Here is a 13,982-nt window from a genome sequence, read left to right on the forward strand (position 1 = left end):
TTTTTAGATAAAATATAAGTGGAAGTTCTAATATTTTCTTCCTACACATCATTGTATCAATATAGGCACCCCACTTTGAAGACCACTGCACTAGACCTTACAAATTTATTTATTTTTTTCCATTTCCAAATATTACACACCTTCTGGCAAAACCTGGAAATCAGTAGGAATGAGGAACACAACAGGAACTGTTAAATAATTTCAAACAAATGTCACAAAAGATTGTCCTAATACACTTTTTTCTTTGTGACTCTTGCTTTAATCATTTCTCTGATTAATCAAGTGCCTTCACTGGCATATTTCTCATATGTCTGCTTTTTCATACCCCCACTGGGACAATATTTGGGTTTATGAACCAGTCTGCACTGCAGTTTCTCTTACAAATACTGCCGAGGCAAACAATTAATTACAGATATAAATATCATTCTCAGCTTACTATCAGTAACAATGCATCTGACCTTTTGTGACCTTCAGGTTTCTTTTCTTCTATTTTTTTTGCCTGTTATGCATTTTGTCTCCAAGTATTTGAAAACAGTTTCTGAGCTTTTTCCGTGAACTCTTCTCCTGCCTGTTCTCATGCCCTAGAAATTCAGCCACAATCTAAGTCATCAAATATCTACCACAAAACTTTATTTGCTGTCGTTTGCACAAGTATAGTTTTTAATATCCTCCACATGTTACATTATTATTTTAAGCACACAACCAGCATAATTATATCTACACAGCCCTCTGAACAGATGTCATGTGGGAATGTAATACTAGAATGGATCTCCTGAGGCACTACTTCCCTAATGCAGGTAAAAACATAACATATAATCTCATTCACAACTTTAAGATTGTTTTTAGAGCAATTAGGTTTGTTTGTTTGTTTCTTCCTTATTATTCCTGCATGTAATGCTGTTTTCTCACCTAAGTTTCTTAACATTCAAAACAGTTAATTTTCATCTTATATTAATTTGTGGACATGTTATAATCATTTGCTTTCATGCCAGCAGTAACCTCAGGCTTCAATAGCTCTTTTTAACCAACCTGATATATTTACAGCAAGTTTTCACAACCTCTCTGTCTCAGACTTTGTTGCTCTTGTTTGTTTGCTTGTTAAACAAATCGGTTATTTTTAGCCTCTTCCCTTAAGATAGCCTAATTCCCTGTTTATCTTTGCAGTTTTCCGTGGTACAATTTACCATTCTTGAATATGGCTGTACATAGTTAACTGTGGGCTGCCATTCTTTGTGCAACGCAATAATGCATTCCCCTCTCTACTGGAAACATCTTCATTTTGACTGATCCAGGAATCTCTTTTCCCTATTGGAAGCTACATATTTGTAATTTATAATCATCTTGCAATTGACTAAAGCTCTAAGATCTTTCTCTTTCTTTGCTGTTTCCAGTTGATGATTCCCAAGTGTATTTCAGAAGTGCCTGTTACTCAGAACATGACCTTGTATTTTGTACACTTACATTTCACCCTTACTTTTATTACTGAAGCTTTCAAAGATATCCTATTCTTTCAGCATGACTTTCTAATCCTCATCTACTCTGACAAGGCATTGCATCTTTGTCTTGTAGATTTCATTATCATTCTTGCATTTTTCCTTTCAAAGTTATCACCAAAAGCCTTAAATAAAATAACATTGTACAACCAATCCTAAAGAAATCTCAGGAACTCCCAGCCCCATAGTTTCTCTCTCAAAAGCTAGGCTTGGTAGCAAAAAGCTGGTCTTGTTGCTACCAAGTTCTCAACTACCAGGCAGTTTTTCCATTCTCTAATTTAAATAACAGTTTTCCTCATATTCCCTAGCTATTTCATAAGAACCACTAACAGGGTAATTGTGTCACTGATTCAAGCAGAGGCCACCTGGCATAAGCAATAAATCTCACCTCCCACAAATATCTCCCAGTGATTGAACATTCCCAGATCATCTTTTCCATAGCACAAGTCTATGTTCACTGAAGATCAAAAGCCAGATGTTGATTTTCATTATCTTGTCATTCCTTCATACCCTTTGTTTGGGGACCAAGAGAATTTCAGTGAAGCTGATCCAAAATTCCCCATCTTTGTGTATGTAGTCCACATCTTGGCATACTTGTCCTGATGTACTCCAACCCAAAATGGGGGTGTTATTTTTCATGATATGAGGAGCAATTTGTGCATATTGTTGTGTTTTCCTCAAGATCATCTTCAGTCTCTAGGCTCTCTTTTACCTCCAAGATTTTTTATTTTCTGGAAACACTCTGATGCTAAGAACTGCAAACTACACATATCTGCTTGGTACTAGCACTGTTTTAAGTCCACTCTCCCCTCCACTCCCAACATTTGCCAAAATCAAAATCCAGGTACTTTCTGCCAACACCTGGAGGTGGGGAGGGGTTTTTTCCATTTTTGTTTAAAAACATGTCTCCTGTTAGACTGATCCCTTATTCCCAGCCCCAAATGCATTAAAGAATAGCCAGACCCCAGTCTAGGCCAGCAACTTCTAATTTTAACTTGTAAATTTTTACTGGCAAATAAATCCTTGCTTATTCTTCATGCTTTTTTCCTCTTTTAAAAGATAAATAAGTTGTTTGTCTAGGTAAGATAAGAAGTTCTGCCATCTTCTTTTAACTGTGCTATGTTCTGTATCATCAATAATCAGTGTTAAGTAGTGTTACTGTCAGCCAGTTCCTATCATTCATGATGTTTCTGCTAGCAAGCAATACTTTTAACTGTGACCTCTCAGCCAGAACCATTCAATTCTCTAACTGTTGTCCACAGATTTCTTGGTGATTTCTAGCCATCCAATAAGCATTTACAGACTCTTCAGACATAAAAACATGTCTAATCTCTGAGCACAGGTTTTAATTTCTGTGACTCCTTCCTGTGGAATAAGACTTTAACTTACGACTTGCTTTAGCATTCTTTGTACTATAAACTGCAGGTTTATAGTACATTATCATTGGTTAGTACCAATGTACATTAGTCATTGATCATGTACATTAGTCATTGGTTATTTCTTCTGTCAATGGAACATTCCATTTGATTCCATTGATTCCATTCCAAAGCATTGGAATGATGCTTTTCTTCTCTCATCACATTATCCTTATTCTTTTACTAGAGCTATCTCCATCACTTATTCCTCTCTTCTGATGAGATGCTTTTATTCTTTCTTGACATCACATCTTTTAAGTAGTTCTAAGAAAATCTTTTCCTAAAATCTACATCTTCAGCAGCAGCTGGTCACTTCTTTCATCCTTTCCTTATGATCATGTTACAATATACTCATATCCCTTGTTTAGCACCTTTCTTGGTCAGTCTCCATGTTTTCATGTTGACGGACCTATGGAAGTATTTTCTTTATCTGTTTGGTGTTGTTTGTTTGTTTGTTTTTCACTTCTCTTCTACAATATCTTCATATCTCTCTGTGATAAGCCTTGGATTCCCTCTTTGATGAATTCACTCCACCAAGCAGTCTTTCTTACATAAATACCTCCCAAGATAACACTCAAGGACAAAATGCTTTCCAAAGCCTCTGTATCCATTTGGTTTCCTGTTCTTTTCTCTCCTTGGACCACCTTTAGTGCTGCATCACTAGCTACCTTCATCCCTTTTTCTCAGTCTTAAAGGAGAAGCTACAGCTTCCCCTGAGTGTTGCCATCTGGTGTTCAGCGGCTCATTAATAGCCTTTGCCTAGATTAGTTCTATCCTAGCTCAATCAGCTTTTACTTCTCTGTCAGCAACGATTAAAGGCAGTAAGTCAGTAGTACACGCTTTCTAGAAGGTCCCTCCCACACTCATCGCACATTTGCTAGCCTCTGCAGACTGCAAGCGAGGAAATATTTAGATAGATACTCACAGCTTTTATATATATATATATAAATGCATTTAAAGCTTTTTACAACTGCTAGATATTGATAACTGTCTCTAGAAACCGAGAAAATCATTTTCTTTTAGGCCATGTTATACTTTAAACTAGTATCCACAGTTTCACTCCCAACTCTACTGCTCATTGTGCCTTCATTACATTTCCTTCTTATATTGACACAAAGGAGAAATAATATTGAGCACGACTGAGTGGGAGGGCAGAATTACTTTCTTTTGAGGAAGCAATTGTTTATTCTGCTTTAATTGTTTCTGAAACTATGAAAGATAAAAATCTTTCATTAAGTTCTAAAGCTAATGACATTGTCATCATTCGTCTCTGCTTGCTAAAACAGTCTGATGCAGCTGCAAAGAACAAGGGCAAAATAACTATGCAACTGCTCTTTGATTACATGCCTTGAGATACATGCCATACCAACTGCATGGGAATGAGGAAAAGAGAGTTGTAGTCCATAAGACTTCCTTCCTACTCCCACCAGTAACTTTTCTCCTGTATTTCTTTTCCAGTAGACCCATATCTGATTTGGCAAGAGCTACATATAAAAGGGTTTTTTAATTAAAAGCAAAAGAAAGCATCCTACAGAACATATTAAAAAGTCTGTCAAGAAAGTCAGGGTTAAAAAAGGAAAGGATGAAATAACCAATAAATTGCATACACGAAGAGGCAATCAAATTTAAAACATTCATCTAGGACTACTAGTACGGGAGTCGGATTTGAGTAATTGAATATACTCATTTCTAATTCTGTCAGACAAAGTGTGGCAGCAGTGGTGGAAAGCATTTAAATAAGTTTCCAAAAGCCCCTTACAAAAGCAGAATACTATCTAACCTGACACGATGAACAGTGTCAGGGCAGTCCACGGCACTTTGATAGATGTCATTCAAGTATACCCAGAAAAATATTCAGAGAATGGTGTCCTGCCATCTTCAATAGCCCACTGCACTCAGGGGGCTTCGGGATGAGAACTATAAAATTTTACATAGTACTTACTTTACTGTATGTTTTGTAAGAACTGAATTGTTCAAGAGGCCGAGTTTGAACTTGTATAATCACATTCTGTTTAATGGCACATCCTCTGTAGCTTCCTCTGTATTCTTTCCTTTATGCACGACATAATGATCCTTTTGTAGAATCATTAAGTTTCAATATAGAGAAAGCTAAATTTCCATAATAGGTTTATTCTACTGATTGCCTAAATTGCACTGAAAATCCAAATAGCTCAGAACTCTGACAAGTGAGAAGATTAAGAAGTAAAATCAACAATTTACAAGTTACACATTTAAATTCCTTCTTGTCACATTAAGATGAGAACAAACAAGCGAGTGTGGAGAATCTTATCTTTCCCAGATGACTTCATATCCTTTGCAGGCCACAAGAATACAGACACAGCTCTACTGCTCCCACAGACAGACTTTTGCTTAGCACCACTCTTAAGGATGATAAAAACAGCTTCCATCCACCTCTAATAAACAACATCACTAGATGTTTCCATGCATGGCTTGTATGGCATGGCACACCTCAAGCACAAGCCAAGGAAGCAGAAACCACTATCTACCCTTGCAGGGCCTTAAATACTGCCTTTCTAGTACCTTGGCTCCTTGTGATGAGACAGAAACTGTGAAATCCACCTTCCATCCCACCTCTTCCCTAACAAGCTCCACACTCCACATACTCTACTGTTTGTTTTGTTTTCTGGTGGCCTAGAAGACCCAGCACCTCCTGGGAACACCATCTGTGTACCAAAATACTTCTCAGAATCTCTGGCAGAAATTTGAGAACCCATGAAAACGAGGACAAAGGAAGACAACCTACTAGGTAACACAGAGATGCTAAAAAATACAGTGAAGTAGTTGAAGGAGTATGTCATAGACCTACAGTTTGAGCAATAGGCTAGGCTAGAAAAAGCCAAAGCAGGAACAGACACTGCTAAAAAGTATAAGAGAGAGCTATGTAGCTTATTAAAAATAAATAAATAAATTCAAGTCTCTAGTTGAAATCACAATGCAAACTACTGAATAATGCTTTCAAATGACTGCATAAACTCGATAGCATTATACAATTCAAATACCCCAACACTTGTTCATCTACTGTTGGTGACTTCATGATTCAAGTGTAACTCCCTTTTTCATGCTGCTGAGCACAGATTTTCCTAAGTTCTTGAGAAGGAGAGACAGACAAAAATATTCAGCCTCGTTTTTTGTGGTTTATAAACTGCATTTGTAGCTTTCTGTGCCTGAATTGAATTTTGTGCTTTGGCTCTATTTTCCAAAAACCATGTGAAGAAAGACATTTAATTGGCTGGTGGGCAGCACTTAGATCTGCTTTTCCTAGCAACGTCTGTAAAAAGGATATATTAAAAATGTATTTCTACTCCCCAATTTTCCTTTATCTATATGTAAAAATTCCTGAGGATGTAGTATCGCTTTCTGCCATTCTAGTTAATTAACTGCCATGTTTATTGCAGTAATGCCTTCAGGTCAAAGAAAGAATAAATCTTCACTGTACAAAGCACTGTACAAACACTAGAATACTGTCTTCACCTTCCTAGTGTCATTTGACAAGATCTGCATTAGAGGGTGAAAAATATTACATTCATGTTGCCCACTAAAAGGTGACTCCTGATGATAGTAAAATAAAGTAAATTGCACTATAAAAATGAATTCTCACCTGCTCTGTTTGTTTGTTTTGTTTTGTTTTTTGGTTTGTTTTTTCTGCTGCTCTTAACTTTAGGTCAGTCAATGTAAAACAATTCCATGACTATTTAGGAATGGGGAAGAGAGAAAGGAAAAGACACCCTCCACAAATAAAATAATACCAAAGATGTACTGAAAAAAATAGTCATAACTACCAATGTTATGTGTGAGTCCAACAGTACAGCTAAATGATGAATTATCCATGACATGCTCTGAAATTAAAATGTAGCAGTAAGTCATAAATATACTTACAGTTCATAACACAGACATACTTTGTCTCACAAAAGGAACTAAACATAGGAGCTCAACTTGACTGTGAACCTTTTAATAAGGACCTAAACACCATGTTTCAAAAGCAGAGAGAAAAGAGTGGGTCAGGATCCAAATAAAAAAAATAATCATAGAATTGTACAGGCACAAAACAGAATTTGATCCATTATATTTTTTCATTTAATTTTCAAATGCTTTCTGGCAGGGAATACAGTGGAGGAAGTGGGGCCTCTGAACAACTTGACCTCTTTTGCCTTTTTAATGATCCAGGGCTGATTCTTAGAGCACAGAATTCATAATAATTAAAAATACTGTCAGGCTGAAGAAAAATGAAGAGGAAAAGAAAAAAAAAAAAAACAGTTCTACACAGTGATATTTTTATTCCCTACTGTTTGAGTAGCTAAGGTTAATCTACTGAATTGCTGCAGTATTAATGCTACTATGTGAAAATTTGAATAGTACACAAATGAAGTTTTAACTGCTTTTAAGTGTCAAACAAATACATGGAGCTAGAAAGTACGTAATGTGGAGGAATAATTACAATGCAAGCAAGGGATATCAGTGTAAATTCAGAGCCATTTACAGAGTGGACTAAATACTTTCCTCCAGCTAACAATGCATGCACACTATCCAAGTACCAGTGCCTAGGCATTCTGTAACTCTTTGAATATTAAATGGCAAATCTTAGCTAGTATTTCAATTCAATACAACAATGGTACCAAAAATTAATGCAAAACACAGTGTTGCAATGCATCCTGAGATGATGGAAAAGGAACACACCCCAACCGGACAGAACTGCTGTGAGCATGTCCCAACGTGAGCGTTCAAAAGGCAGCATGGCAAGACAGAGCAGATGCTTCTAATACCATCTGGTTGCTTTTCATGCTCTTTTGGAGACCTTGTTTGAGCACAAATGTATGTAAACCTATGCATCTTTGTTCTTAAATGGAAGTCCCTTCAGCACTCTCCCCAACCTGCTAGGACAGCCTCCTGCATTACAACATCCACAGAAACAGTCCCCTACCCCAAGGGAAACCCCCAACCCTGATGCTGCCATGCGAGGATTGATGAGTCCGACCTTTACCACCTCATTTGCATGTATGGCAACCAGACCTCTGCGGATTACCTTTGATCCTCGTGTGCTAGCAGCTGCCCTGGGGCAAGTTCTTCAGTGGCTGACTATTTAGCAGACTAGGATATATTTCCTTTCTGAACTGCCCAGTGTCCTCCCTTGCTGACAGCTACAAAATGGAGAAGACATAAATACGTTCCCCAGAAAGCTAAAGCACCTTGGGTAAATGCTGGGGAGGAAGGAAATTGCTTCAAGCATTTCATCTGCATGTATTCCCCAAACATGCCACAATCTCAGTAGGCATCCAGTAGGAAATGACAGCAGATGATGGCATTACAAACACCTACAGCCCCTCCTAGCTTTCAGGGAAAGACATTTCAGCTAAGGAGCTTTGTCTTTGGACAGAAACAGTGATTTACCACAGCTAAACTGATGATAGATACGTCACTATCCTGGCTGAACCAGGGTACATGAAGACATGAATCATGAAAGTGGGATAAAATCACAAAATGGGTATGCTTAATTAAGTCTTCCTTGATGGCCTTCTGCGATCTATATATACTCCACGTTCATTTTTTTCTATTTTCCCTTTGAGAAACATTTTGAAACCCTCTGTGAGGAAACCTCCACTGGTCACTATGACAGTTTGGCAGGAATTAGAATTTGCACAGGTCTCCATTTAAGGACCATGATGTTATATTTTAGTTCACATCTTTAAAACAGATAATATAGCATTGTCCAGGTTATAAAGTCAATCCAGAAGAAATATTTATCTGAAAGTAATTCATGAGGGCACATGAAGTGTTATTTATTCTTCCAGCTAAAATTTGTGGCATAATAGAAGCTGCCTGTGGTTCATATTAGCATTATCCAGGCTCATGCTACACATTAGACATGGCCCATGAAACACCGCAACCTCAAGGCAAAGTAATTTCTAATATCAAATGCTCACACAAAGACAGTTCAGGGTTGTGAAAAATACTTCCCTCCAACCTCAATTTCCATTTTCACTTTGTCAAATATTATTAAAGACAGCATTAATGTCACGGTTCAAAAACTACTGCTTACCTAAGAATAATTCTCTTTCTCTGCCATAGTACTCCATTTATTATTCCCACCCCTGAACAAAGAGTATAAAGTTATTATTTACATGCTCAAGGAAATTTTGCCTTAGAAAGTGTTGTCCACCTAGAATGTTGGCAAATTCGTTAGCAGTTATTGCAAATAATATAGAAAATTCCAATAGTAAATGTAAAAATCCATATGGATGTAACCCTGCTTACTGAAACCTTAAGATAAGATGTCCTATTTATTCCAAGTTATCAGAAGATATTCTGAACCTTCAAAAGACAGCTTGTAATAAACAGGGACTAAATCAAGCAACATTCAAATGATGGAGGCTGAAAAATAATTTTGGATATAACCCTGTATAGAAATACTTGTTTTTTATTAGACTGGGTTTGCCAAAAAAAAAAAAAAAAAAAAAAAAAAAAAAAAGGCAGGGAAAATTTTTAGACGCATCCAGCATAACCCTAACTAATCCTGTTAATGTCAACAACAGCATAGTATTTGGTATTTCTGAAAACTCCCCATATAGTAATACAAGAGTTGTTATGGACAAGCTTCTCCATTCTAATCAGCTTATACATTTAGGAGTACACACAGAATTCAAGGTAACACAGGCTTCAAAAGTACGTACATAGAACAGATCAAGGCAATACAAGAGATAAAATATCCTCTTGTGGAAATTGCATTTCTTACTTGCCAAGAGTAGTTACAATGTTTAGAATGAGCTATTCCTACCAAACCTACATGTATTTGATAGCTGTAGTTAGATAAGCAATACAATTTTAAGCATTAAGAGCAGAAAGTCAGATTTATACATGATACTTGTACATTTACTGCACCTAATTACAATTGTAATAGAAAAGCTGAGAAAGTGGACATTCCAAAGAGACGACAAAAACTGTATCTCTACTATTGAATCGCATGCACCTGAGAAAACTCCAGGCATTGAAGCCAGCCGGCAGCGAACAGACTATGTTTAGAGCAATAAAGTCTCTTAGCCTCTCTACATCATGACTGCTGGATATAAACTGGACCCTGGGACTTTCCAGCTTCAAAACTGTGCTGGGGAGCTGTTTGGAAGAAAGTTAAATGGCACATGCCAAATTCATACCAGAGGCCATTCTAACACTTTACTACTACAGATGATCATGGTCCAGGAATGGTCCTGGACACCTGTCAGTTTTCTAGAGCAGGTGCAGCCTCAGAGGCCATCAGAATCCTAAGAGTCTACCAGAGAAGATCTAGTGCAGATCAATGCTAAAACCAAATTTACAGACTGGAAAAAATAAGCACAGGACAGTGTAAAAGTAATTTCAGGTTCAAAACAAAGGTTTTGGTGAAGCCCAGGTCATTTTGTTGAAGCCAAAAGGTCAGGTACTAGCTACAATGCTTTCATCAGATACATGTCATTACATTAAAGTAAGCAGTCATTAACTCAAAATCATATTAATATAATTCACCATCCTGAAGTAAGTCAAAAGATTATCCTCTCTACTACTTAAGACTACTGAAGACTGTTTACTTGTGATGGCACTCTAGTTGAATAGTATACACTATACTCCACAAACACCAAAAAAAAAAAATATTTCATGAAAGTTGTCAGAGTACTTTAAAAACACAACACATGTTCATGTGGGACACAACATTATTTCTGCAGAAGAATCTTTCAATTCAGAAATTCTTTCCAATTTGGTGTGATTGAACAAGAGGCTGTAAAGGAAAACTTTCAAGGGTTACCTGTTCTGATTTCAAATAAAGGTTGAAACTTAGGAATTCTGAACTGAGATGAAAGAAGGGAAGGCATTACTAATTCTGAACCGAATACAATATTTTATTTTTCATTTATTTGCTAATTTTGTACAGGGTATGACTTACCGTGTTCTGTAAAATGAAGCATAAGTGCTAGAAGGAAGAAAAACTACATTTCAGAAAGAAATCAAACGTAGCCAAGACAGCCTGAAACAATAGCTTTAAGGTGTAAATTACCAGATTAATCTCAGTGGTTGCTACTTCACATACTGATTGTAGAGTAACAGAATCATTTAGGTCAGAAAAGTTCTTTAAGATCATTAAGTCTAACCATCCACCTAACACTACAAGTCCACACATTACCATGTCCTTAAGCACCACATCCATGTGTCTCTTAAATACCTCCAGGGATGGAGACTCCTCCCTGGGCTGCCTCCCTGGGCTGCCTGTTCCAATGCCTAACCACCCTTTTAATGAAGAAATTCTTCGTGACATACAATCTAAACTTACCCTGGAGCAACTTGAAGCCACTGGCTCAAGTCCTATCACTTGCAACCTAAGAAAGACCAAGACCCTCCTCACTGCAGCTTCCTTTCAGATAGTTGTAGAGAGCAACGAGGTCTCTCCTCAACCTCCTCTTCTCTAGACTAAACTTTAGTTCCCTCAGTTGTTCCTCATATGTCTTGTTTTCTAGTCCTTTCACTAGTTTTGTTACTCTTCTCTGAATATATTCCAGCAGCTTAATTTCCTTCTTTGTGGCAAAGAGGACCAAAGATTTCCTGAACAGCACTGCCAGCAGGACAAGGCACTGGTGAAAGCTCAGAACTGGTGAGGTACCGATTGCAGACTTCCCAGTACATGAAAGTCATGGACATACTGGAGTTAGTCCTGCAAAAGGTCACAAAGATGATGAAGGGACTGGAGCATCTATCACACAAGGAGAAGCTGAGGAAACTTGGACTCTCCACTCTTGAGAAGAGAAGACTCGGGGATATTATCAGTATGTAAAAAAACTCGAGGGGAAGGTAGAGAAGATGGAGCCATTGGATTCTCATTGGTGCTTATTAAAAGGACAAGAGGTAATAGACACAAACCAAAATACAGGAAATTCTGTTTAAACCTAAGAAAAAATGTGGTTTTTGTTTTGTTTGTTTGTTTTTCTGTGCAGATGGTCAAACACAGGAGTGAGTTGCCTAGATTGGTGTCTTACTTGTCCTGGGCAAGCTGCTGTAGCTGGCCCTCCTCTGAGCAGGAGGGTTGGACTAGACAAGCGCCCAAAGTGATTCCATGAAAGCTATTATCAAGTATACAGTCTTTCAAAAACATTTCTCGTTTAACTTTACCTGTAACATTGAAATACCATTATGAGTATACTAAGAAATGCTGATCTAATTGCAGTGACCTATTAAGAACATACAAATTTTAAAATTATGCAGATAGATTAGAAAACTAAGTCAGACTGTGAATTAAGCATTACTGCTTTAAAGGGCAATATAAAATGAACCAGGACAAACAGCTGCATTAATATCCTGAAGTCAAACTAAAGGCTGCAATCCTAGGAATGGAAGCACAACAAGAACAAAGCTGTTTCTACAAAGGCTGAATGTCATATCTATTACTACATTTGGTATACTCTGCTTCAAAAAGTCAAAGTTGTTTAGATAAATATGAAATTGGCCTCTTTTTGACCATGTCCACAAACAGTTCTTTATGAATACTGAGAGTAATTGAGTGGATATTTGCTTTTAAGAAGGAGTTTTTGATAAGATTGTCTGCCAACTCAGCCCTTAACAGAAAGTGACAAGGAGAAGAGAAAAGAAATTATCTGAATATCCCATTTGGGACTGAGTGCTTATCAGAGATATAAGCTCCTGACTAGAGGGAGGAGATAGGGAAGACTTGACATGACATTCATAATGAATTCTTGTTAAAAACATGAAAATATAGGCCTTGCTATACACCACCTAAAAATCCTGATCACCAAAATAATGTCAAGAACACAACACAAAATATATGCTTTCACTGACATGATTAGTAATATACTGCATTTACACAGCAGTTTCAGACTGCATGGTGTTATATTCTGTTTCCTTTTCAAGCACACAATGCATTGGATTGCTTTACTTACTAGCAGCAGCAGCAGGACAATATCTGGATTATCACATGCACAGGCTACATGCATTGATGTCCAAAAATCCTCATCTTGATGATTTACATTTACTCCTCTGTCAATTAGAATTTCTGCAGCAAAGGCATTATCGTAGCGAGCACACTAGAAGAAAGAAGAACAGATTAGAGATGGTGTTTCACTGAGCATACAACTGAATTTATTACATACTTTTTTTTTTTCTCCATTTGACATTTAAATTTAGCAGATGACACACAGTTAAACTGCTGTGTTTGTAGGGGACAACAGCTGATGAATCTATAGAAATAGTTCTGTGGAGACAACAAGTTCCATGTGTATGATTCAAAGAATCCCTTATTCCCTGTGAAAAAGTGTTAAATAAAATCTGCTGAAAGCTACAGCGAAGATGAGATTCCCTTTCAGTTCAGTACTGTCATTCCAAATCAGTGCACAGGCACTGAATGAACACATTGTGAGTGGTAGGGTGTAAGTATATGCACACCCACACACACATATGTCCACAAATACACGAACTCCTGCCTTTCATGCAGATTGTAGCAGCAGTACACGCCTCTCTGTACCCACTCCTGTCTCCAATCCACTAACTATAGCAATTCCTGTTCAAGTCTCTCTGACAGACACATACACTACACACTATGAGTGTGTTTGGGGGCTGTGTAGGTATGTGTATGTGTGCAGGCGTGTGTGTTTGTACACTTTGTTTCATTCTGAGGATGGAGATCACTATTTTTAGCAGAGAAGAATAAATTGGCATAGCCACTGTTTTGAGCTTACTACTCTCATCACACCTCTGACCCCATGTGCTTATGGATAATACTTCAAAGGATAACCAGAGCACCTACATGTAAGTTAACATCCTCAGTCTAGCCTTGCATATAATCTCAGTAACTCTTTAAGTAGGGATCCCTTCTCCTTCACCACTGGAGAGAGGCTACAGGGAGCCTAAGTTTCTATATTAGGTACTTAGACATTTTGAATACCAACTTTTATAATTATGCCTCATTCAATATTTAAGGCTGTGTAATATTTCCCTCTTCTGGAAACCACATATATATGCTAAGAGCACAAATATAGAGAAATTTACAGGCTATATGCAGGGGAGGGTGAAATAAGTATGCTGT

The 13,982-nt window shown here is 37.4% G+C and overlaps 1 protein-coding gene across 1 annotated transcript in view; it reads right to left on the reverse strand.

Moving 5' to 3' along the window:
* The window catches only part of MYO16 (myosin XVI), a 283,087-nt gene that overhangs the window by 242,095 nt on the left and 27,010 nt on the right, over nucleotides 1-13,982 (reverse strand). The window contains exon 3 of the mRNA XM_084292547.1: nucleotides 12,841-12,984. Within this exon, the coding sequence (XP_084148673.1) occupies nucleotides 12,841-12,984 (144 nt within the window). The remainder of the gene's footprint in view (nucleotides 1-12,840; nucleotides 12,985-13,982) is intronic.

Source organism: Netta rufina (genome assembly GCF_964035555.1).
Source record: "Netta rufina genome assembly, chromosome: 1".
Taxonomy (NCBI): Eukaryota; Metazoa; Chordata; class Aves; order Anseriformes; family Anatidae; genus Netta; species Netta rufina.